This window comes from Cervus elaphus, chromosome 17 (genome assembly GCF_910594005.1).
Source record: "Cervus elaphus chromosome 17, mCerEla1.1, whole genome shotgun sequence".
NCBI lineage: Eukaryota > Metazoa > Chordata > Mammalia > Artiodactyla > Cervidae > Cervus > Cervus elaphus.
Window position 1 is genome coordinate 24,848,783 of NC_057831.1, and position 27,307 is coordinate 24,876,089.

At 40.9% G+C, this 27,307-nt stretch overlaps 2 protein-coding genes across 3 annotated transcripts in view; one reads left to right on the plus strand and one right to left on the minus strand.

Moving 5' to 3' along the window:
* Positions 1–16,590: 16,590 nt before the first annotated feature.
* LOC122673393 (leucine-rich repeat extensin-like protein 3) lies at positions 16,591–21,002 on the minus strand. Its single transcript, XM_043871134.1, has 2 exons — positions 20,214–21,002; positions 16,591–19,583 (listed from the first exon to the last, which is right to left on the minus strand). Exon 1 carries the CDS (start codon positions 21,000–21,002, stop codon positions 20,565–20,567), a length of 438 nt encoding a protein of 145 aa, XP_043727069.1. The 3' UTR covers positions 16,591–19,583; positions 20,214–20,564.
* A 306-nt stretch (positions 21,003–21,308) lies between these two features.
* The window catches only part of PPP3CA (protein phosphatase 3 catalytic subunit alpha), a 315,119-nt gene continuing 309,120 nt past the window's right edge, over positions 21,309–27,307 (plus strand). For both annotated transcript variants that reach the window (XM_043871132.1, XM_043871133.1), the window contains exon 1: positions 21,309–21,491. In XM_043871132.1, coding sequence (XP_043727067.1) covers positions 21,434–21,491 — 58 coding nt within the window. In that variant the 5' untranslated portion in view covers positions 21,309–21,433. The remainder of the gene's footprint in view (positions 21,492–27,307) is intronic.

The window sequence follows — 27,307 nt, forward strand, 5'->3', positions numbered from 1 at the left end:
GGTAAAGGAACATGAAAAATGCCCACCAAGCCAAACAAAAGAGGAGGAGATAGGGAATCTACCTGAAAAAGAATTTAGAATAATGATAATAAAAATGATCCAAAATCTTGAAAACAAAATGGAGTTACAGATAAATAGCCTGGAGACAAGGATTGAGAAGATGCAAGAAATGTTTAACAAGGACCTAGAAGAAATAAAAAAGAGTCAATTAAAAATGAATAATGCAATAAATGAGATCAAAAACACTCTGGAGGGAACCAACAGTAGAATAACGGAGGCAGAAGAGAGGATAAGTGAGGTGGAAGATAAAATGATGGAAATAAATGAAGCAGAGAGGAACAAAGAAAAAAGAATCAAAAGAAATGAGTCCAACCTCAGGGACCTCTGGGACAATGTGAAACGCCCCAACATTCGAATCATAGGAGTCCCAGAAGAAGAAGACAAAAAGAAAGGCCATGAGAAAATACTCGAGGAGATAATTGCTGAAAACTTCCCTAAAATGGGGAAGGAAATAGTCACACAGGTCCAAGAAACCCAGAGAGTCCCAAACAGGATAAACCCAAGGCAAAACACCCCAAGACACATATTAGTCAAATTAACAAAGATCAAACACAAAGAACAAATATTGAAAGCAGCAAGGGAGAAACAACAAATAAGCACAAAGGGATTCCCATAAGGATAACAGCTGATCTATCAATAGAAACTCTTCAGGCCAGAACGGAATGGCAGGATATACTTAAAGTAATGAAAGAGAATAACCTACAACCCAGATTACTGTATACAGCATGGATTTCATGCAGATATGAAGGAGACTTCAAAAGCTTTACAGATAAGCAAAAGCTGAGAGAATTCAGCACCACCAAACCAGCTCTTCAACAAATGCTAAAGGATCTTCTCTAGACAGGAAACACAGAAAGGTTGTATAAATGCAAACCCAAAACAACAAAGTAAATGGCAACGGGACCACACCTATCAATAATTACTTAAATGTAAACGGGTTGAGTGCCCCAACCAAAAGACAAAGACTGGCTGAATGGATACAAAAACAAAACCTCTATATGTGCTGGCTACAAGAGACCCACCTCAAAACAAGGGACACATACAGACTGAAAGTGAAGGGCTGGAAAAAAATATTTCATGCAAATGGAGACCAAAAGAAACCAGGAATCACAATACTCATATCAGATAAAATAGACTTTAAAATAAAGGCTGTGAAAAGACACAAAGAAGGACACTACATAATGATCAAAGGATCAATCCAAGAAGAAGATATAACAATTATAAATATATATACACCCAACATAGGAGCACTGCAATATGTAAGGCAAATGCTAATGAGTATGAAAGAGGAAATTAAGAGTAACACAATAATAGTGGGAGACTTTAATACCCCACTCACACGTATGGATAGATCAACTAAACAGAAAATTAACAAGGAAACACAAACTTTAGATGACACAATGGACCAGCTAGACCTAATTGATATCTATAGGACATTTCACCCCAAAACAATCAATCTCACCTTTTTCTCAAGTGCACATGGAACCTTCTCCAGAATTGATCACATCCTGGGCCATAAATCTAGCCTTGGGAAATTCAAAAAAATTGAAACCATTCCAGTCATCTTTTCTGACCACAACGCAGTAAGATTAGATCTCAATTACAGGAAAAAAACTATTAAAAATTCAAACATATGGAGGCTAAATAACATGCTTCTGAATAACCAACAAATCTAGAAGAAATCAAAAAGGAAATCAAAATATGCTTAGAAATGAATGAAAATGAAAACACAGCAGCCCAAAACCTATGCGACACTGTAAAAGCAGTTTTAAGGGGAAGGTTCATAGCATTACAGGCTTACCTCAAGAAACACGAAAAAAGTCAAATAAATAACCTAGCTCTACACCTAAAGCAACTAGAGAAGGAAGAAATGAAGAACCCCAGGGTTAGTAGAAGGAAAGAAATCTTAAAAATTAGTGCAGAAATAAATGCAAAAGAAACTAAAGAGACCATCACAAAAATCAACAAAGTTAAAGCTGGTTTAAAAAAAAAAAAAAATGACAAACCGTTAGCAAGACTCATTAAGAAACAAAGGGAGAAGAACCAAATCAACAAAATTAGAAATGAAAATGGAGAGATCACAACAGACCACACTGAAATAAAAAGGATCATAAGAGACTGCTACCAGCAGCTCTACGCCAATAAAATGGACAACTTGGAAGAAATGGACAAATTCTTAGAAAAGTATAACTTTCTAAAACTGAACCAGGAAGAAATAGAAGATCTTAACAGACCCATCACAAGCTAGGAAATCGAAACTGTAATCAGAGATCTTCCAGCAAACAAAAGCCCAGGACCAGATGGCTTCACAGCTGAATTCCACCAAAAATTTAGAGAAGAGCTAACACCTATCTTACTCAAACTCTTCCAGAAAATTGCAGAAGAAGGTAAACTTCCAAACTCATTCTATGAGGCCACCATCACCCTAATTCCAAAACCAGACAAAGATGCCACAGAAAAAGAAAACTACAGGCCAATATCACTGATGAACATAGATGCAAAAATCCTTAACAAAATTCTACAAAACAGACTCCAACAACATATTTAAAAAATCATACATCATGACCAAGTGGGCTTTATCCCAGGAATGCAAGGATTCTTTAATATCTGCAAATCAATCAATGTAATACACCACATTAACAAATTGAAAGATAAAACCCATATGATTATCTCAATAGATACAGAAAAAGCCTTTGACAAAATTCAACATCCATTTATGATTAAAACTCTCCAGAAAACAGGAATAGAAGGAACATACCTCAACATAATAAAAGCTATATATGACAAACCCACAACAAGCATTACCCTCAGTGGTGAAAAATTGAAAGCATTTCCCCTAAAATCAGGAAGAAGACAAGGGTGCCCAGTCTCACCACTACTATTCAACATGGTTTTGGAAGTGTTGGCCACAGCAATCAGAGCAGAAAAAGAAATAAAAGGAATCCAGATAGGAAAAGAGGAAGTGAAACTCTCACTGTTTGCAGATGACATGATCCTCTATATAGAAAACCCTAAAGACTCCACCCGAAAATTACTAGAGCTAATCAATGAATATAGTAAAGTTGCAGGATATAAAATTAACACACAGAAATCCCTTGCATTCCTATACACTAACAAAGAGAAAACAGAAAGAGAAATTAAGGAAACAATTCCATTCACCATTGAAACAAAAAGAATAAAATACTTAGTATATCTACCTAAAGAAACAAAAGACCTATATATAGAAAACTATAAAACACTGATGAAAGAAATCAAACAGGACAAAAATAAATGGAGAAATATACCGTGTTCATGGATTGGAAGAATCAATATTGTGAAAATGACTATACTATCCAAAGCCATTTATAGATTCAATGCAATCCCTATCAAGCTACCAATGGTATTCTTCACAGAACTAGAACAAATAATTTCACAATTTGTATGGAAATACAAAAAAACTCGAATAACCAAAGCAATCTTGAGAAAGAAGAATGGAACTGGAGGAATCAACCTGCCTGACGTCAGGCTCTACTACAAAGTCACAGTCATCAAGACAGTATGGTACTGGCACAAAGACAGAAATATAGATCAATGGAACAGAATAGAAAGCCCAGAGATAAATCCACATACCTATGAACACCTTATCTTTGACAAAGGAGGCAAGGAAAAAAGACAACCCCTTTAACAAGTGGTGCTGGGACAAGTGGTCAACCACTTGTAAAAGAATGAAACTAGAACACTTTCTAACACCATACACAAAAATAAACTCAAAATGGATTGAATATCTAAATGTAAGACCAGAAACTATAAAATTCCTAGAGGAGAACATAGGCAAAACACTCTCCGACATAAATCACAGCAGGATCCTCTATGACCCACCTCCCAGAATATTGGAAATAAAAGCAAAACTAAACAAATGGGACCTAATGAAACTTAAAAGCTTTTGCACAACAAAGGAAACTATAAGCAAGGTGAAAAGACAGCCCTCAGAATGGGAGAAAATAATAGCAAAGGAAGCAACAGACAAAGGATTAACCTCAAATATATACAAGCAACTCCTGAAGCTCAATTCCAGAAAAATAAATGACCCAATCAAAAAATGGGCCAAGGATCTAAACAGACATTTCTCCAGAGAAGACATACTGATGGCTAACAAACACATGAAAAGATGCTCAATATCACTCATTATCAGAGAAATGCAAATCAAAACCACAATGAGGTACCATTACACGCCAGTCAGGATGGCTGCTATCCAAAAGTCTACAAGCAATAAATGCTGGAGAGGGTGTGGAGAAAAGGGAACCCTCTTACACTGTTGGTGTGAATGCAAACTAGTACAGCCACTATGGAGAATAGCATGGAGATTTCCTAAAAAACTGGAAATAGAACTGCCATATGACCCAGCAATCCCATTCCTGGGCATAGACACTGAGGAAACCAGATCTGAAAGAGACACATGCACCCCAATGTTTATTGCAGCACTGTTTATAATAGCCAGGACATGGATGCCCATCAGCAGACAAATGGATAAGGAAGTTGTGGTACATATACACAATGGAATATTACTCAGCCATTAAAAAGTATTCATTTGAATCAGTTCTAATGAGATGGATAAAACTGGAGCCCATTATACAGAGTGAAGCAAGCCAGAAAGATAAAGACCAATACAGGATACTAACACATATATATGGAATTTAGAAAGATGGTAACGATAACCCTATATGCAAAACAGAAAAAGAGACACAGATATACAGAACAGACTTTGGGACTCTGTGGGAGAAGGTGAGGGTGGGATGTTCTGAGAGAACAGCATGGAAACATGTATATTATCAAGGGTGAAACAGATCACCAGCTCAGGTTGGATGCATGAGACAAGTGCTCGGGACTGGTGCACTGGTAAGACCCAGAGGGATGGGGTGGGGAGGGAGGCGGGAGTGGGGATCGGGATGGGGAACACATGTAAATCCATGGCTGATTCATGTCAATGTATGGCAAAAACCACTACAATATTGTAATTAGCCTCCAACTAATAAAAATTAATGAAAAAAATAAATAAAGAGAAAAACAAAAAGCTAGAGATTTTCCTGCCAAATTCGCTGAGCAACAGAAGCTCAACAATAAATTCAAATATCTTTTTTATAAAGAGCTGTTATGGACAGAATGTTTGTGTTCTCCATAATCTGCACATCAAAATTCTAAGCCCTAGCATGATGACATTAGAAAGCGGGGCCTTTGGGGGTAATTAGGTCAGGATGGTGGAGCCCTCATGAATGAGATTAGTGCCCTTACAGGATGATTCAGTAGACCTTTCTCCCTCTCTTTGCTCTCTATCACATGAGGATACAACAAGATAACCATTTGCAAACCAGGAAGCAGGCTCTCCCCAGACACTGGATCTGCTAGCACCTTAAACTTGGACTTCCAACCTCCAAAACTGTGAGAAATAAACTGTGGTTTAGCCACCCAGTCTATAGTTTTCTGTTGTAGCAGCCTGAACTAACACAAAAGTGAATTCTTCTCAAGAGTGAACCTATTCGTTCTCTCAAGTCATTCATTTATGTGAAATAACGAACACCTATATGCCCAGCATGGTAGGATGTGCTAGAAATAAATAATTCTTTACCCTTTGAGTACTCTGTGGGAAAAGTATGCAACTACAGTCATTGTCTGGAGTAGGAAATGACAACCCACTCTAGTATTCTTGCCTGGAGAATTCCGTGGACAGAGGAGCTTGGTGGGCTACAGTCCATGGGGTCTCAGAGAGTTGGGCACAACTGAGCATCGGAGCACATGCAATAATTGTGGAAAACACTGTATCGTATGTGATACAATGATAAAGGCCATCATCGTGCCTCTAAGGTGAGGTGCTGAGGAAAGAGGCCCTTATGTGAAGATGGGGAACTTTATTTTCATGTTGTATAACTTTTATTTTTATATTGTCTACTTCTCAGTTGCCCTCTTTTATAAAGAGGAGAATTTTAATACCTACTTTATAGAATATTACAAAAGTTTAAAGAGTTTAATTAATTATTAATTAAACTGAATTATAGTAATAGAAAATCTAATCAGTTTGTCAATTTTTCCTTTTAGTGATGTGTATTAATACTTACTTGTGTATTACTCAATATACTATTTATGTATTATCCAACACATTTTGTATATCACTTCAGTGTGTATATTCAAAGTTAAAAGAGAAAAGGAAAGGAAATGGATATTCTAGAGCATATACACTATGTAAGGCACAATGACAGATGATTAATAAATATTTCAAAAAAATCATCTGAATACCTTGGTAATTAGTACTGTTCACATTTTTCAGATTAAGACGCTGAAACTCATAAATGTTAAGCAGCCTTCCTAAGGTCATATATCTGAAGCTATATATCCAAGGATATAGTTAGTAAATGTTAGAGTCTGACTTCATATCAGATTGGTCAGCTGCATAGATTGTATACCCTGGACATGAAACCGTGTGACATGGGAAAGATCTGAACTTCACTATCTGGCTTTACTGTCAAAAGCCTAAACTTATGCTGTAACTCCCTCACTTGCTACCCGTAGAACTCTGGAGCAAGATACTTAACCATTCTGAGCCTGGGTTTCCTTATTTCTAAAATAGAAAACTGGAGGTGTTGGTGCTTCCCCCAGACCCTTTTGATCATCCAGAGCATCCATTCCCCTTCTGCTATCAGTATTGATTCACAATAACCCCCTTCTGCAGAGAATTGCCCCCAGGGTAATGGTCAAACAGGAACTTCTGTGTGTCTGCAGAGATCTTGACCAATGCCTGATGGACACAAAAGGTCAACTTCTGGCAACAATGGGGTGCAGATTGTGCTCAATTTTTCAGTGGGAATAGATTGAAGATGATGACCTGATGCTCAGTTGAAACCTTTTTGCTTAGTTTTTATTTCCCATCCTGTCCTGCTTCCCTCATGCCCCTTTCTCCTATGGGCAGTTTTTTCAACTTTTAGATGACCTCAGACAAAAATATCTACTAAAATAATATAAGAACAAGGTGAAATAAATATATGGGAATGATTTTAACTGTAGAGCACTATAAAAGTTTGATATGAATATTATGCAGAATTATAAAACAAGTCAAATACCTTTTATACCTTTCCCTGGAGTATCAAAAACTATCACCTTTCAGACCCAGCATACTTGCATTCTCTCTTCTCTCACACATATCAAAACAAAAAATTAGTTTATGCTTTAATTCTTTAGTCTTTTGGATAATTATTCAAACCATTGCAATTTTAAGGTCTGGAGGCATTCAAGAATATGAAAAGAAAAGATGGATTTGATCAGTCCCTCTTGGTCATACTGGTTTAGTCCAGGTGAATATATTTTGCTAATCTGGAGGCATTCAGTGCTTTTGTTCAAGTACCTCCTAAAATATTTTTTTAAATTGTATTTTTAGCTGTTAACTAAAGTTTCATATTTAAGGCTTAATACTTAAACATAATTATAAGTTCCAACAAATTTCATATTACATTTTTGTGTTAAATATTTTTTTATCAAAACATGAGAGCAACAAATTAAACATATTTAATTTAGAAGAATAATAGCTGTCAAAGAATTAATTGGCAAAGCCAGTTCTTAATTGTGAAGTGAATAATCTAAATTAGACTTTTCTTTTGGGGGGAAAAAACTTGATTCATTTCAATCACAGTAAACATATAAACATGCATTCCCACTACCACTTAACTTCTGAATTCTAAGATACAGAAGTAATACATGGCTTGGGGGAGACAGAGTTCGTTACAGAAGCCTAGCCATCAGTCTTTCCCCTAGATAAGAAAGGGCACTTTCCTCTGTAATATTTTTCCTGATGCCTTTCTAGATTTACCATCTTGTGATTTTCCCCGTGTCACTTCTCAAATTGCTTCTTTGTTTGGTATCCCAGCAGTGCCTTGGAATAACACACTGTACTGATTTCAGACGAGTGAGGGGAAGACAGAGGGTCTGTGAAGAGAGATATGGGAAAGAACTGGCTCGTCCCAGGAAATGCTCTAACAGATCAGTTTTAAGAAAGGCTTAAGTATGAAAATAGACCTCTGAAAATGTTCCTCCCTGGGTAACCTCTGGAAATCCTTCTAATATCTCCAGGGCTGTGCATGTCACCACATTTGCGTCTTGAGCACCCCACACTCAGCCGGATGGCTAGAGACAAGGGACGTCTGCTGGATTCCTCTCAGGGGGAGGCCATAGCTAAAAAATGTGTTACTCTTTGCTTCCCTTTGTTATTTATCATTCTTTGGTTGCATGTAACTGAACTTCAACCCAACTTCATACAAATGGGTATGAATTATAGAATATATTGGGGTCTCACGGAGCCCATCATGAAGCAGGACTTCTGGAACACAGTGGAATCAGGAAATGGAACACTAGAACTCTTTCTTCTGTCTTTCATCTCTGCTCTTCTCTGTATGTTTGATTCACATTTCTATCTCTCTTTTTATGGAAATTCTTTCTCTGCTTTTCTGATCTATAAGGTAGAGTAACACGGCTACTGAAAATGTTTTAGTATAATTTTGACCTGTCTTCCCAAGAAAGACTGAATCTGCTTCTCCAAAGAAAGGAAGTTTATAGGGGAAGATGGCATCATATACTCAGTCTTGATCCATGGAACTATGCGCCCTTGACTCATGTAAAAATCACAGGGTTGAAATAAGGCTTCCGAATAGATAAAACATTCAGCATAGACCCAATGCCGTCCAAGGTTGGACAGAAGATCTAGCCACAAGCATTTAGGACAATTCTCAACTCTGAGTTGAGCCAATGTAATTCCTGTCTTAGGAATATTTTCATATTGGTCTGCCCATAAAGGGACTAAATGCTATATTCTGAGGCTTAAGAATGTCATACCATAGAAGGGGCATTATTTGAGGATTGCAGATGGAACAGGAATGAGACCATCTGCCCATGAAATCATATCATACTCACTTCTAAGATGGTAAGTCCGTTGTGGATGTGGGAAAGAAGACCAAGCTAAGGTGATATGAGAAAAGAGGTAATTTTAAAAAACTGCTTATCCTCAGTGAGATATGTGGTTGTTTTCCTTGCTCTACTCCTCTATCCGAGTGGTTTTCAATCCTGAGTAGCAGATGTTCTCAGTGTCCACTCATATCCTCTCCAAACCTTTTCCATTTTTATACAAAACAGCTGTTTGTTATCACCTGCATTTCTGTCAGAGTGGTGTCCTCAGACTTCCTTAACCTTTGCCTCAGTGTAAAGAGAGCAGAAAGGGCATAGGAATTTATATCTCCACCACTGACTACTAAGTAAAATATTCAGCTCTCTGGTTCCTGATGGGGACAGCTTAGAGGTGTGAATTATAAGTCTGCAGAAGTCACCTGTAGGATTGAGCCAAAGTTACCATCCGGGTGTTTGCTTAACATCAGACTGTTGACTGGCTTCCTTCCCTTTCCTGTCACATGCCATACTTCTCTGTGGTTTTAACAAATCACTTTTATTTGAATCTTATCTACAGGTCTACTTCTGGGGACCCCAATCTTAGATACTGATTGTCCATTAGAATTACCTAGGAAGCTGGTATATTTGGGAGAATAAAATTCTTCATCCAGGCCATGAGTAAGAGAAACAAAATGAATTTTACCCTAGAGAATTAAATAAAAAGTTTTCAGTTCAGTTCAGTTTAGTTGCTCAGTGCTGTCCGACTCTTTGCGACCCCATGGACTGCAGCGCACCAGGCCTCCCTGTCCATCACCAACTCCCGGAGCTTGCTCAAACTCATGTCCATCAAGTCAGTGATGCCATCCAACCATCTCATCCTCCGTCATCCCCTTCTCCTCCTGCCTTCAATCTTTCCTTTATCAGGGTTTTTTCAAATGAGTCAGTTCTTTTCAATAGGTGGCCAAAGTATTGGAGCTTCAGTTTCAGCATCAGTCCTTCCAATGAATATTCAGGACTGATTTCCTTTAGGATTTACTGGTTTGATCCCTTTGCAGTCCAAGAGGCTCTCAGGAGTCTTCTCCAACACCACAGTTCAGAAGCATCAATTCTTTGGTGCTCAGCTTTCTTTATGGTCCAACTCTCACATCGACACATGACTACTGGAATAACCATAGCTTTAACTAGATGGACCTTTGTCAGCAAAATAATGTCTCTGCTTTTTAAGATGCTGTCTAGGTTTGTCATAGCTTTTCTTCCAAGGAGAAAGTGTCTTTTAATTTCATGGCTGCAATCACCATCTGCAGTGGTTTTGGAACCCAAGAAAATAAAGTCTGTCACTGTTTCCATTGTTTCTCCATCTATTTGCTTTTCTACATTTCAATAAATATATAATGTGTTCCTATGAAACATGTTGTGTATGTGTCTGCATGCACATGTATGAGAAAGAGACATCATCAGAGAGACTGAGAGATACAGATAGATAAAGAGACATTCTTTTGTGTTATTTAAAATAACTTCTGAATTTGAATCAGGAAAAAAAGTACATATTGTAGGTATCAGGGTTTGAAGAGAACCATTAGGAGATACATACATATATATCTCTATCAGTTCAGTTCAGTCACTCAGTCGTGTCCGACTGTTTGTGACCCCATGGACTGCAGTATGCCCGGCCTTCCTGTCCATCACCAACTCCCAGAGCTTACTCCTGGATTTTATATGTATTTTATATGTGTGTATATATAAAGAAGTTTGTTTATAAAGGATTGGCTTACACAGTTGTGTAAGCTGACAACTCTGAAATCTGTAGGGAAGACTGGCTGGTTTGAAAGAGGCAGAAGCTGAGCACTGCAGTCATGAAGTAGAATTCTTTCTTCTCCAGGAAACCTGAGCTTTTGCTCGTAAGGCCTTCAACTATTAATAACTGGATGAGGCCCATCCATGTTATCAATGGTGATTCCCTTACTTCAAGTCAATCGGTTGTAGATGTTACCATATCCATAAAATACATTCACAGAACAACCTGGACTAGTGTTTGGTTAACTGGGTATTGCAGCCTAGTTGTGTGTGTGCTAAGTCGCATCAGTCTTATCAGACTCTTGTGACTGTGTGGACCACTCAGTCCATGGGATTCTCCAGGCAAGGATAGTAGAGTGGGTTGCCATGCCCTTCTCCAGGGAATCTTCTTTCTGACCAGGGATTGAACCCTGGGTCTCTTACATCTTCTAGCTTTTGCAGGCAGGTTCTTTACCACTAGCGACACCTAGGAAACCCATGGTCTAGTTAGATGGACAGAAAATACTGCTCATGATACTGCAGGACTAACAAAGTAAGGAAGAAAAAAACTAGTTTTGTTGTGTCAAATTAGCACACAACCACAGCATTCCCAGGAACTGCTTGGCATTTATGTAGTAATAATAAGTTCACATATTATTAAACTGATCATATTCACTTCATACAAAAGGCAGTGACTCACAAAAATAAACTATATATATGCTGTATATCTCTATATAGATATATTCATATTTCTAAATAAAAATTGGAAAAGAAGTTAATGCTTCTTGTTGCAGCTAAGACAGATTCAGAGGACATTTGTTTGTAGTCCAGTTTGTATAATAGTAACAACTGCCAGCAATTGCCCAACAGCACCCATCTATAAACACGAGAGTGTTGATAGTGTTCGCACTACAGTGTTGAGAGAGAGGGAGAAACCAAGCCTTGGCCTGGGAAGTATCTAACAAGTTGACAAGAGTGGTAGTGATAGCAGGATTGGTGTAGAACCGCAGGCCCTAGAGAAGATGTGAAAGTGAAGTCACTCAGTCGTGTCCGACTCTTTGCGACCCCATGGACTGTAGCCTACCAGGCTCCTCCCTCCACGGGATTCTCCAAGCAAGAGTACTGGAGTGGGTTGCCATTTCCTTCTCCAGGTAGAGGAGATGTAGTGAGATCAAAATCAGGCCAAGCGGAGTATAACCGATCCAGTCAAGAAGAGGCCATGCGGTAGACTAGAAAAGCTTCCACAAGAGAAGCAGATCGGGCATGCAGTCACAGGCATGCAGGAGTATCCTGGCGTGTAAAACACAATGAAGATGCCTGTTCTAGTGACTGCCTATCATAATACGGTTAGCAAGGAAATCCCACAAGGGTTAGATGAGTTACTTAGAACTCCCGATTGGCGTTACTGTCCTTTACAAATATTTGGTCTCCTTTTAATTTTGAACATGTGGCAGGATCACATACCTGTGCCCACCTTGAAATTATGTGTGGCCACATGAGGAGTTCGGGTCAATGAACTGTGAGGGCAGTCATTCGTGAGTGTCACTTCCGGACAGAAGCACTTGTTTACTGGAGCTCGCTCTCCAGGGCTGTCCTCTCCTGCTGGGTGACTGTGAAATGCTGATATGGGTGCTTCTGCTTGCCTGATTGAAGCCGGCTGGAATGCTGAGCCAGCACACGGGAATGACTGCCCTGGAGGGTGGCCCAAGCCTGCAGAGGACTTCAAATTGTATTAAGTTGCGGAGATGGCTCCGTTTTACTGCAGCATAGCTTATAACTTGTCTGAATGTGATGTGGAAACAGGCATAGCGCATATTCAATTAAATAATTACAAACTTACCAGGACTCTCAAGCAGTCAGTCTCTGTCTCTCTCTCTGTGTCTCTGTCTCATATAAACTGTTTTGCTCTTTTGATTTTGGGCACTGAGTATGCTATAGCAACAAGGACAGGCAAGGAGGGAATGTATCATAGTCATTTTTTGAATGAAGAAAAGGAGTGGTCACAATTAGAAGGTGTTAACTTTTAAAAACCCACAGAGGGCATGAAGTGAAAATCTTAGCTGCTCTTTCTGTCATCTGTATGATTCAGTGAGGCATTTACGAGTTTGTAAAAATATAAAGCTCAAACCAGCTCTAGAAAACAGGATTTGTGGTCAAGATATTGAGGGGTCTCATAAATCCAGAAAAAGTTGTAAACAACCAGGCCTTTGAAAGGAAAAAAAAAGAAAAATAGATTTAGGAATTTCTCTGCCTCTGTCTTTGTCTCCTCCCTTCACCCCTGTTGACCCTGACCTATGGTCCCTCTGGGCTGAACAGTTTTATCTGTTTACCCACCTTACACATGAATCATTTGCTAGTGGCCAAATCAGTTCCGGCCTGCAAGCCCTTTCATTCAAACAACCACACCCAACTTTCCTCTGAATGTTTAAGTCATATTCTTCCAAGAAAGCACCTGTTTAGCCTAGCTTACTTTGTAAATTGGGTTTGGGAAGTTAAGGCCACTGGTCCTTAGATGCTCTCTAGTTAGACATTCACCTACCCTAGTTCAGTCCTCTGCAATGACAGCAGTTGAACCTGTGAATTGACGATCACTTAGCATGTGCTGTGGCTGGGGCATTTTATCCAAAATGGGAGTGGGCAGGGTGGGCACCTGAAATCACAGCTGGAACAATTTCCCTGAATGTCTACACTTTTTGTGGGCTGGACATCAAGGACACCCTGAAAGAGAGAAGGAAACTCTTTTGAGGGACTACTTCTAAACAACCACCACCCAAATTCTGCCCACTTCCTCTTTGAACATTGCTAATGTCTGGCCTAACTTATCACCAGGGAATAATTTAGACGTTGCAAACAATGGAACCCTTTGTGTATTTGGAGAAAGAGAAACTGTGAGTAATACTGAGCCCTCCCCTGGATTTACACGTGTAATTATTCTTACAGTGGGGACATATGAGAGACACACCTCATAGGAAAAAGGATCTCCTGAATTCCCATCCCGTTTCTCATTCTGGACGCATGAGTCAATTCTTTTTACCCTTTGAAAGTTGATTTTGTAATTAAAAAAAAAAGTCTAAATGTGAATTTTAATTTTTTTCTACAAATGCCTTAAAATGTTTCTTTCTCTTTCTTAATTCTATTGAGATATAATTGCCATATAACATTGTATAAGTTTAAGGTGTACAACATGATTTGATACATGTATATATGGCAAAATGATTACCACCTTAAGATTAGTTAACATCTAATACCTCACACAGATACAATTCTTTCCCTTGTGATTAAAACTTTCAAGAACTATTGTTTAAGCAATTTTAAAATCTATGATACAGTGTTACTCACTATAGTGACTATATGTTACAGTACATCCCCAGGGGTTATTTATCTTATATATAAATGTCTGTACCTTTTAAAAAAACTTTTTTTATTAAGTATCTGTATCTTTTGACTACCTCCACTAAATTCTCCCTCCCCAACCTCCTTAAAATACTTATTTCAACTATTTTAAAAATAAGAAAAACTAACCTGGGCTAGCATTGTAAGCCATTCTTTCTACAAACAGCTTTTAAGCACCAGAGATTCAAATGGGAACAAGACAAATTTCCTCCTCCTCTCAAAGGTCATATCATATAGTTGTAGGAAGATAGACAAACACATCATGTGCATCACAGATACACACATGTACCGTCAACTAATTATAAGCATGAAAAAGGGCCTAAGTCTGTATAAAAAGGCAGAGACTGATGAGATGTTATTTTAGATAGGTATAAAGACTGCACTGTGAAGATCACCAGTGAACTTCCCTTTTGTCAAAACCAATAGTCAATTCTCAGTTGTCATTTTACTCAAATTTTCAGCACTGTTAACACAAGTCACTTCATTTGCTTGACCTCAGAGACACCACATTTCTCCCCAGAAGCTACTCCTTTTGGTCAGATTTGCAGATCCCTCCACTTCTCCTGACCTACCAACTAAAATAAATGACTACTAAGATGTCATGACTACTAATTTTATACATCATCAGCCTGACTAGAATCATATATCCAATTACCTACATGCCATCTCCATGTCCACGTCAAATGTTCATCTCAAACTTAACATATCTAGTACTAGTTTTAGATCTTCTTCACAATATGTGCTCTCCATTTCCAATGATCCCTTTCTCAGTAAATGATAGCTCCATCCTTCCTTTGATGAGACCCGCACCCCAAACCTTGGCGTTCTTGACTCCAAGGAGTCCTTTTTATTTTCCCACACACTCTATCCAATCTATCAACAAATCTTTTAGCTCTATTTTTAAAATATATTTGGAATTGGATGCCTTTCACTTCTTCCTTCTCAGTAATCCAAACCACCTTATTTCTAGCTTGGATTATGACAATAGTCATGTGGTCTTCCATTTTGGCCCTTGCTCCCTTTCAACCATTGATTCCAGAGTCAGTTCTTACAAGAGACTGATGGTTTTCTCTAAGCTTGAATCATATCATATCACTTTCCTAATAAAATACTGCTTATTTCATCAGAATAACATTCAGAATCTTTTCTATGGTCTACGAGGCCTTGTATAATATGACTCTATAGCACCTCTGTGACCTAGTCTTGGACCACTCTCTCTGGTTCATTATGCTTCAACTACACTGGCCTCCTTTGACAGTTCTTTACAAAGGTCAAACAGGCTCTTACATCAGGGCCTTTGCACATGCTATATTTCTTTAACACAGAACACTCTTTTTCCAGATAGCTGCATAGCTATTGTCTTTACTTCATTGAATCTGTTGAAATATTATCTTCTCAGAGATGTCTTCCCTAAACAATCTGTCTACAACAGTGAGTAACACTACTTTGCCAACCATTCCTTTCAGTGCTGTTACCAGTATACATGATTCTTACCACTTAGCTCATCCAACATGTTCTGCATCTGTAATTGTTCCCTTTTGTTGTGTGTCTCTCCTCACTGGAATGTAAAGTTTATGAATGGTGAGACTTGATATTTTCATGTCATATTCCCAGTGTCTGATATGTGTAGGTGTTCAATAAATGCCTATTAAATATAGGCTTTCCAATAACCATGAATATTAGCAAAATAAAATACCATTAATCAGAAGTAAATAGATGGTTAGTCTGACTGCAAGATTCCTTTTTAATAAAATACTTGCAAATTCATGAATTTCCCATCAATAATGGGCAAAACTTACTTGGAGTAAGGTTAAATTTCTGCTGGCTTTGAACAGTAAAACTCATTTCCAATTACTATATTGATTTGGTATATGCAAATGTGCTTTTAGAGGGCTTGACAAAGTTTGTCCTAAATTGATTTACCTGGTCTTCCACAATGTGTTATCTTTAGTTTGATTACTAAGCTGTTTGTGGTAGTTCTTGAAGTTGTTGTCAAAGCACTTCAAGTGTAAACTCCAGCTCATTTCAGGTCAAACATTCTGAAATTCTGAGTTTAGAAAAGCCAGAATACATACAGTTCTACAGCATGGATAGTTCTTGGATGTTCAATATAATAGCATACATATAGCTATTTTAAATGTAAACATGTATGACATGACACCCTTAATCTATTCATAATTTTAAAATTAATAATAAAGTTAGAATTAAAACTATCTAGGAGAAAGGGCTATAAGATTTCTCTCTTATAGTGTGTGTGTATGTATATATAAATATACACATACATACATTAACAATATATTAATATATATTTCTTATATTAGGAATATTGAAATATCCCTGAGTATGCACTATGGTACTTAACCTGTCATATATTGGATGTCAATATACTTTTTAAGTTCATTCAGCAAAATTTGTTGAGCACATATTCTGTGCCCAGAATTGGGATATGAAATGATGATACAAATATAAATAAAACAAATATAAATATTTATTAAATGCAAATTAATGATTGCCCATAGCCTTGCCAAATTTTACATAAAACATATCCTCTCTATATTGAACTTAGCATACAATTCCATAAGTTATAGTTTGGTTCCTGACTGGAAAAAAAAAAAAACCAAAATGAACAAATAAATTTACTCCTGAACACATTAGTTATAACAACTTTCCCAAATGAGTAAAACTAACTTGTGGAAAAAAAACATGGTTCAATAAAATTTCAAGAGCAATCCAAAAGCTAAATAAAAAGAAGGCCTTTTACTATAAATCTCAAATAAAATCCATTTTGAATATATTTTTCATAGAGCTTCTATAGAGAATAGGGTAGAACATGTTAAATGTGAATGTCAGAGGAATTAGCTTTAAGATAATAAATTTAACTTTCATACAGATTCATGGCTCCATCAGGATTGGCTGTATATTCTGCAGTTTCTTCAGCACTTTGCTCCATCAACTCAGGTGAGAATAGGACAGACATACTGCTGTCTGCCATCAGCTACTCAGAATGAAGTGTGTGCCTCAGATGAGTCAAAACCAGAAGCTACTATTCAACTCTTATTGTCAAAATGATAGTACTTCATCAAGAACCAAAAGGAAAGTAAAAAATTTCAAAGCCAGTCATTCTCAAAACAGGATATAAAATGAAATATCTTTACTGTTTTTTCCTTTAAAAAGTTTCTAGATGTAGTAGAACACTTAATAGCAAATTAACATTTTATCCATTTACTATAATTTGTACCAATGGAGGTAAACTGTGACTTGCAGCATTTGAATGCATAGGTGACTCCAAATTCTCAATATTTTCTTTTTTTTCATATATATTTGTATTCATAATTACTTTAGATGAAGTAGCACCTTATACCTAAATGTTTGCATAGAGAGTATATGTGCAACTCACATATACTTTGAGATATTTGAATAAAAGGATTAATCTTGAATCCTTTATACATTTATGTACTACCTAGCACAGGACAGGTGTTCAAAATACAACTGGCAAATCAATAATTCATTTATAAAAATCAAAGTTTTATGTTCATGTATTCAAAAGTAAACATATTTTTAGTCTCCTGGTAATTCTCTTATATAACAGATACACAATAAATTCTGGGCTTTACTTTTGAACTAACATTGTAACTTTTGTGTGCTAAAGTGATATTTTTAGTAAGTGGGCAGCATTGCTCTATGTGGTAGTTTAGGCACTCAGCTCTTCCCATGTGAGGTTACACCCTGTCTAGGACCCTAGAAGTCTCTGAATTCAGCTAGAGATGGGAGCCCATAGGCTGGAGAATGCATATCTGCTGCTTAACTGCCTCGTCAAAAAGTGATGAAACACTTCAGCCCACAGCTTATTGACCAGAACTAGTCACATGGACCCACTCAGATGCAAGCAGGTGCAGGTGGGAAACGGAGTCCTTACCTAGCTAGATGCTTCACAGAGAGTATACTAAAGAAGGGGAAATGTAATTTTTGGTAGACAGTAAGGTTTTTTTGCCAAGTTTTTTTTTTTTTTTTTTTTTTCACTTTTTCTCTTTTTCTTCACAAACAGAGGATATTGTTGAATTCAGTATCCAGGAATTGCAGTAACTTCTTGAAAATGTAAATTCCATGTCTAAGGTGAGCTGATGCAAATGGTAATATAATCAAAGACAGTCTGGGCAGTCTAACAGGATAAAAAGAAACATGACAGTGCGAGATAGTAAGACATCTAAAAAAACACCTTTGATTTGGCTCTGTCAGTAGGCCCGCTATGTGGACATAATTGGTCTCTAGTTAATAAGCTGCTGTCTAGTTTTCCTTGGGGTAGGGTCCAATTTTCATTAGGAAGATGTGTCTGTGTTGCAACAGTGTGGAACCAGACACATGCATTAAAGGCACCTGATGATAATAAGATGTGTTGTAAAGTGATTATGATTCATAACATTTTTTCCCACACATATTTCAGCTAGGAGGTGTCCTAGACTTGTAGCGGACTGAAGGGTGTGCCTGAAAGGTGTGCCTTTATTTCCTATCTGCATCATAAAACTATTCTATGGTGCTGACATTTTAAGCCTCTGAGCTTGGTACTGGTTTTTTTTTTTTTTTTTCCCCCAGTATCTGAAAAGTGAGCCCAAATATCGGTGGGAACTGTATCTCTGCTTGCAGTATGCGGGAAAGAACATTGCCGAGTTAGAAGCGAGCATCCCTGGACATGGTTTCCTGATCTTTCCTCAAGCAGGCCCTCTTCTTCACCTACAGGTCTTGGCATCCTTGCCTCGCTCTGTGCCATCTGGCTAGGGGCCAACTTCCCAAATCTGCCTTAGCAACTAGCCCTGCCTGTGCTCAAGAGGCTGTTTTCAACAACTCCTTCTTGAGGCAATACCCTGTCCTCTCAGAACTCATATCTTCACGGCCTTTCTACCGGACTAGGCTTCATCACCTGCAAGGGCCCTTTTCAATCTTCCCCCATCCCACACGAACTACCGATCACAGTGTCTGGCATATAAAAAGAGCAGGATTCATATTGATTGAATGTACTGTTTGCCTAATTACCACATAACAATCTTAGAGTTGTGAATTGGGCAGAAGAATTTGGACCCAGTGGCAGTCTCCCTGAGTCAGGGACATAGCCTTTGGCTAAAAAGACCCCCAGGAGGCTCAGCTAACCTCCAACTGTGAGCTTCTATTCCTTGCAGGCCACACTGCTGAAGCCACACTCGGGTCATCAGCCAATTTCTAAAACTTCGAGTTTGAACTTTAATCCCTGTCCCCGACCTCTGCTGGTCCTGGGTCCTTAGGGCTGAGGTTGGTTGGGGAGATGGGCTGTGGCGAGGTGACCTTCTTGCTGAGGGAAACCTGCTCCTCATTAGCAGGCCAGAGGGGAACATTTGGGTCATAGTCACTCTTTAGCTTCCCATTCTTTCCTTCACACTCTTTCCAACGCGAGGACAGCAGAATGGGGACCCGCCTTGGGCTGCAGTGCCCTGCAGGAATTAGGAGCACCAAGTGGGTATCGGATGATGCACTGGAGCTGGCAAGGCGGCTGTCGTGTCACCAGTCCCGACCAGTCAGTGTCAACAGTAAAAATAAGCGACCCTCTCCGATGTTTCTCTCCCCTGCGCTTTCCCCCGCCTAGGGCTACTACCCCAGGTAACTCAAGAGTTGCCCGGGGTCGCGTGTCCTCTAGTCCCCATCCTCAGTGGGCGGCCCGCTCCCGCGCCCCGCCACGTCCCCGGCCGGAGACGCTCGAAGCGGCCCCCGCCACCAAAGGTGTGGATGCAGGGGTGGGAAACATTATAATCACGACACCCCTCCCCAGCCGCCCACAAAAGCCCCAACAGCAAAACAGGCAGGACACCCATCACAGCGGAGCCCGTCTCCCCAAGGTAAGTTGTTGCTTCGTCGCCGTTTCGGCTATTCTCCCCGGACAGCTGCGGCAGCGACAGCAGCTGTGAGGCGGCCCCGGAGCTCCTCGCGCTCTTCCTTCCTCCGCCCTTCCTCGGCCGCCTCTCACCCCCACCCCCTTCCCTGCTCTCTTCGCCTCCTCCCTTCTTGCCCTCCCGCGGGCCACGCACGCACACACCCAGAGACACCCTCCGCACTTGGCTACTCACACTGCGGCTTAACCCAAGCCGGCAAGGCACGGTTGCCAAAGCGGCGCGGGGTGTGTGTGCGCGCGGTCCAGGGAAGGAGGCCAAATGGGGCTAGGGGGGTGGCATGGCAGAGCCTCTCTCCTCCCAGCCGCGACCCTCTGCCCATTTCTCCTTCCCTAATCCCGGGCTGCCAGCAACAGTGACACCTGAGCGGGGCACTGGGCGGTGGAAGCAGCAGGCCCGCCGAACTGGCAGCCAGGAGAAAACAGAGCGAGGGGCGGGGACGACGAGGAGGAGCGGGAGGCGGGGCCAGAGGGGAGGGCGCCGCTGGCAGTGAGTGACGCTCATGCTATCCAATGAGCGCCCACAGCTTCAACGTCGGGGGCAGCAGGGGGCGGGCTCCGCGGGGAGGAGGAGGCTGCTTCGGCGCTGGAGGCGGGGGCCGGGAGGAGGAAGGGGAGGAGGCGGAGGCGGGAGCGGTGGCGGCAGCGGCGGCGGCGGCGGCGGCCGAGGCGGCGGTGGCGGCGGAGGGTAGGTTGCGCCGGGGACTGAGTCTGCCGAGCTCCGTGGCTGTGCCTGTGTGAGTGAAGGAGCGGCGCGGGGAGGCAGAGGCAAGCGCGGGCGAGCGAGGCGGCGGGACGTCTCCGGCGGCCGCTGATCAGCAGCGGCGCTCGGTGTGGGGAAGCAGCGGCGGCAGCAGCAGCAGCAGCAGCGGCGGCCGCCTCTCCGCCGCCGGGGACGCCGAGGCGCGGCTAGTGGCACTGACATCGGCGGCCCTGCCTCTCCTTCCTCGCCCCCGGCCCTCCCCATGTGATCGGTCTTAATCCCAGCAGTGTGCGCGCTTGGGGCTCCATTCCGCGGTGCCCGATCTCCGTGCCAGGGTGGGTGCTCGTGTGTGCGCTTCCCCACCCCATCCCCCTTCCCCCAAGAATAAAAGAAGAACCGAGAGGCGTGCTTAGAAAATAAATAAATAACCACCACACACGCGCAGCCCGGAGCAGAGTCGGCAGGGCTGGCGGCGGCGGAGGAGGAGTGAAGGCGGCGGCGGCGGCGGAGGAGGAGGGACGCGCGGAGAAGGCAGTAACTTTAAAGCCAGCTCAGAGCCCAGAACCTCCAGCCAAGCGGTTTGCAGCGCGGCGGCAGCGGCGGCGGCGGCGGCGTTGAGTGTCTGGCCCGCCGGTCCGGTCGGGGTGTGCAGTAGGACGGACGAGCAGCGCGTCGCTGTCCCCCGGCGGCTGGAGATGTCCGAGCCCAAGGCAATTGATCCCAAGTTGTCGACGACCGACAGGGTGGTGAAAGGTAAGCGGCGCGCTGCGATCGCCTGGGTGCACCGTGTGCCGCAGGCACCCGGGAGGCTCGCCTCCCCTCCCCCAGCCTAGGGTTCTCTCCTTGCTCCAGCCACGGACCTTCTAGGATATTGTGCAACCCTCAAATCCCCCCTCTCTGGCGCGCCCTTCCCCCACGCTTCCCACCCAGCCCCACTTGGGGCATTTGTATTTACGGGGGCGTCAGTTGGCAAATGGCTGAGCCGAGGGGCGGGGGTGGCGGTGGCGGGAGGGGGCGCCCGGGGGGGGGGGTTGGTTGCTGGCAGGGTGTAGCTGCTGTGACAGAAATAGGAAGTGGGTGGCTGCTCGCGGGCTTGCATGGGATCGGGTTTATGGTTTTCGTTTGCAGAGGGAGGGGTGATTTATGGCTTTTAAAAAATTAATATGGCATTTTTATGTGGCCGTGGCTTTCCACCGCCTGCCTCGCCCGGGCCGGGTTCTCTCGGCGCTCTATTGCAGCAATTCCCCCTGCGCCCCCTCCCCCTTCCCCTCCCCCCGAAAAGGGCCTGCACAGGACTCGCGAGAGAGCGGGAGAGCGTGGGGGGAGCCCGGCGCTTCCTTCCGCGCGGGGCGGGAGCGGCCGCACAGAGGGGGCGGCGGAGGGCACGCGCCGGGGGCGCGGGGGGTGTGGGAGGCGGGGGACGACCCGCGAGCCCCGCCGCCGCCGCCGCAGCTCCGGGATTCCCCTCCAGGGCCTGAGGAAGACAGGAAAAGCTGTTCCCCAGCCTCCCTCGCCGCCCCCAGCCTTCCCCCGCCGACCTGTCATTGCTCTCGAACGGTGCCCGGCCGAAGCACACCTCCCCGGTGCTGGTAACTTCACCCGGCTCGCTCCTTCCGTGCCCCTGGCACCCGCTTCTGAACGGGCTATTTGATTCCTATCATTGGCTCTTCTCCCCCGCCCCGGGATCACAGACTCCAGGCGGCTGTGGCTCTGGGGTTTTTGGAGGAGAGAAGCCGGGATGCCTGGGGTGTGGAAGGGGGCAAGTAGTGGTCTCCTCTCTCGCACCCGGGAATCCGTCGTCTCCGTTGTACTCGTGGAGTGGAGAAGGAACCATGCTATGCATTCTGGAAGGATGAAGCAACAGAGCAGATATACCAGGTTTAGGTAGTATCCCTACTTAATGTAAGCGTCCCTACACTCCTGGGGTCAGGACTGAGCAGAGAAGGGATAGGCATGGGCTACACGCTGAGCGGGCCTCTGAAATTGGAAACAGCTCGGGCTGGTATAGAGAGCGAGTGTGTGTATGCCTCTGTGTTGTGTGTAGAACAGAGATAGTATCTAATGTGGCCTGAGCATGCAACTAGAGTGCAAAGCAGTGAAGTCATGTGCACCATGAACACTTAGGTGAAGTAACCCAGCAGTCTAAAACCACGCATGATGCCTGAGTCCTTCTGAGACTTCGGAAATGTTCATGCATCCACTCAGGTTTGCTTAGTTTTTTGTTGTTGTTGTTTGTTTTTAAAGTGCTGTGTGTGTGTGTGTGTGTGTCTTGTCTTGTTTTGATTCTATTAGAATCATTCCTGCTTCAGTGCAGTATTCATAGACCCATCAAAATAAGTAGGTAGTATCTCTGCCAAAATGACTTGAAATAGGTCAGCAGATGCACAACTGTTCTTTCTGCAGGCATGGATTCTCATGTAAACAGTCAATTCAAATTCATTCAGAAGAACTATGTTTTGTGTTAAGGGCCTGTGTTGACATTTAAAAAAAATTAAGACCTTTTGCTGAAATAGCAGAGAACAACAACTATCTCCCTAAGGTGTGAAGTTTAGGTGTAACTCCAGTCTGTATGTTGAGATTACCTTTTTTCAAAACACTTGATATAAAGCTTACAATGACAGCAGTAAATGTGTCAGCAATTAGGAAACACTCATATGTGCACACAGAAGATCAGTTCTCTGTTCTAAGTCACAAAGTGTGGCTTCTTAATGTAATTGTAAAATTGTCATCAAGATTGTGAAAATAATTGTTCATACATTCTGGCTCAGTGTCTTTAACAGTTTATGTGAAAGAGAGCATTCAACCATTCCGTGGTTATTCTGTCTTGCTTTTTTACAGTAATATATTGTATACATTTTATCATAAATGGTTTTTCATTATACATACGCACGACCACCCATAATTCAAAAAATTTAGTTTACATGTTTTTGCAGAACTGAAAGGTGGATGAGTATACTAGACTCAAAATGAAAAAGTTAATTTTGCATATGTTTTGATAGGGATTTTGGCGTGAAATTTTGTGAAAATTTTGTTGATTGAAAAAGTTTTATTGATGAATCCTGATTTTAAGTTGGAAATACTACTGCTATTCCTCTTATGCTTTCTTATAGACTTTCTACTGTTGGCTTAAGAGGTGTTATTGAAAGTTGGCCTTAACATTTTGTCATACCTATGAGTTTTACAATTAATTGAGATAATCGGTTTTGATTATCAGTCTTCTATGACATAGCATTTCCACTTGAATATATATGTATATACTTAGCAAGTAGAAAGTACAGATTTTTAGAATGGAAAGCAGATTACCAAAAGATTTTTCACACTTAAAAAATTTGATAAGATATAATTTGTGAAGCCATGACTTTAAATTTTGTTAGACTTTATCTCAGTGATCTGAGATTGAGTCATTTTTTTTTTAATGTAGGCAAGGGAAATTTTTGTGTTCCATAAGCATTTTTTCATTTTAAGAAGTATGGATAATATTTACTCACACATGGGAGTAAGAACTTGGATCATTATTATTGTGGCAGGCCATGGCATTTGTTTATAGTTATCTTCACTACTGTGATCTGACTTTTATTGTATATTAGACGGCTATTTACAAATGAAGCTGTGCTTGTGGTTTTGTTTGTAGTAATGCGATGATGTGACAGCTTTCTTGATTTGTGTTTTCAAAATACAACTTTAGAAAGGTAAGGAGACTGAGTTTTAGTCTCAGTTGTGTAATTTTTCAGATACTCAGCATCTTCTTGAAGGTGTTCACACATGGTGGTCAGTTTGTAAACCTAAAAAATGGAAGGGAATGGCAGCATTGGAGAGGGAAAGTGTTCATTTAGATAACATCAGAAAGAAAGTTACTTCATCTAGCTAAACGGGAGCAGTTTTATTTTGACTGTTCTTGGAATAAAAACAGTGCAAAGTATAAAAATTCAGAGGAAACATCTTGGTAGTGCCATTTGTTGGAAATCAGAGTAACTTGATCCATTTACTGTTTTGATATTTTCAAAAAGAAAACATTGTATAATTATAGGGCAAAAGACAAAGGGCAATAAGTAGAAGAATAACTGTTTCCCTGTCCCCCCCATTACACCCCCTAGTGTGGTTTTTCTTTTCAGTGGTGCTCTATGGGCCTCCTTCCAAACTCTAGCTTCCCTTCATGTCTCTCTGCCTGGTCCTGCCTTTAACTCTTGTTCTGTGGCCCTAACATTCCCAGTGGTCTGTGGGACTTTGTTAAACACGCGGAGGAAATTGACCTGCACGTGTTGAGTCTGCTGCCTTGTTCCATCTCTTGCCCTTTCCTCTCTTCCCATCTTCAGGTATTTTGTCATGAGCCTTTTCTCTTAATCCAGATTGCTTGATGGTAGACATTCCAGATACTGTGGCAAGTTGCTGAGGGGTCAGTTCCTGAGAGGTGTTTGGGGAATTTCTCAAAACCCTTAGATTGGAGACTCTTCTGCTCTGTGCCAGATTGCCTCTGACTCTTGCAAAAAACAAAACAAAACAAAACCAAAACCCCCCAAAATCAGAGCTGTCTTTCTGTGTATTGTCAGCTTAGATAGCATCTGTGCAGACAAAGTACAGGGAGAGAAATTCTGGAAAGATATCTAATATCTTGTAAGCAAGACAATTGTCGCTAAGTAGAATATTAAGTAGGTAGGGATTCATGCCACTAGTGTTTCTAGCTGAGAGAGGCTGGTAATATTACTTAATTAAAGAAAACAAAAATATGCTATATCAGTGATAACTGTCATGTTTGGTTCTTGGAATATTAAATAATGCCATTTTTTTGCTGTGTGTCAGGAAGAGCTCATTGTGACTTTATTTTACTGATGTTTGTTAAAATCAGTTGAGTTTTTCCATGTATTTGGTTTTCCGTTTGAATTTAGTAAAACTGCACTAATTCAGTGTCACTAATTGAAACTTTGACTAAATTTCCTTGTTTGGTGGCTGGAGTTTACATCGGCACTGGATGTGAAGAAAGGGGCCTGCTGATGTAATTAATACTATAAGCAACATGATTTGGGCATAGATAATAAATAGAGAACAAATTCTTATCAGGACTTAGTGAACAGCATGCAAATTAATGCCGTTAATTACAAATTAGGTTGATCTATTCATTAATCCTTTCAGGATTTCTACTATAAAGTAAATATAACACAAGTGCATTATTTTCAAAACATTTTGTAAACTTAAGGCTTAAGGCAACAGTTGCAGCCAGGATTCTGGGAAATTCCAGTGACGCTAAAGTGCCATCAGTTAGAAGAATTAACATTTAAAAAAATAATAGGTTTTTGGGAACTGTGGGAAGAGCCTCTGCTTTAAAGAACAATCTATAGTAAGACATCCAGTTAAAATGTGAAAAAAAAGCAAACACCTTAGAATCTAGTTTCAGGGTTACTTTAACATTTGTTTATATTAGTTTAGAAATATGTCTTGTAAAATCTATTTATTTACGATGTGTTATTATTTGTAATTTTGGAGATGAAATATGACTGATATAGTGTGCATTTGTAATTTTTATAATTGGCCTCTTATGCTTTTCCTTATCTTTTTTTGTGGCAGCCATGTGTAAAGTTGAAACTGATTATGAAACCAAATAAAGAATTCATTTAGAGTGACCTCGTTGGAAAACAGTATTTTTCTAGACCTACTCTCCTTTAAGCAAATCCAGTTAAATTACCATTTTGAAACTTTTGTGTAAATATTGGACACTTCTAGAAATGTAAAAAAATGATTCATGATATTGGACTTAGATAAAAACTAGAAAATCATTTTGTTAATTTTCTCAGCAACTTTCTAGAGTCGCATTCTCTTGATGTTTAAGAGGAATTCAGTGAGATTTTGAGTTCCAGCTTCCTATAATTCCACTGTTATGTGTTATAACGTCCCAGGATAGTCCTATATGTAAAGAGGCAGCAATTGTATTCATCAGTCACTTGTGAGAACGGAGGATCATGAAATGGGAATAGAGTTGGGAAGGTTACAACCCTTGATTCACTCACCTGGGAATCGCAGTTCAGACACTGCTGACACAGAATTACAAATGACAGTGTGTTAATAATGTATTTTCAGGGTCACTCAAGAATAGTCAGAACGGTTAATACTGAAATCCATGAATGCCTTGGGTCTACAGTGGTAGCTCATGTGACATTTTATAGTTGAAGAAATGGAGACAGAAAAGATAGAATGGTTGGTCACAGGTGGGACTAGAATGGAGGTAAGTGTAAGCAAATTCTTCCCTTTAGCAAAGAGTCTCTTCTCTCTTGAGCATCTGTTTGAAACTGTCACTTCTTTTAGCAATACCTAGGATGTCACATTTTGTTTCAAAGTTTTCTTTACTGAATTATGGACTATATAAAATAGTTTTATTAGAAGAAGCTTTTGATCTCTATGTTTAGCAGAAATTTAAATTTTGATGATAAATGTTATAATCTGGTTTGATCTTGGCAGGAGGTTAAATAAAAGGAAAACTTTGTTAAACATTGTTTCCTATTCTTGTAAATATGTACTTGGAAACAGAAATAGCATACTTTCCTGTTAAGGAATTTTTTATACTTTTATTTTGAAAAGTG

What these genes read in the sequence shown, in the direction of transcription:
- LOC122673393 (XM_043871134.1), bottom strand. Translation starts at nt 21,002, where the DNA reads ATGGGGAGGGCCGGGGGCGAGGAAGGAGAGGCAGGGCCGCCGATGTCA.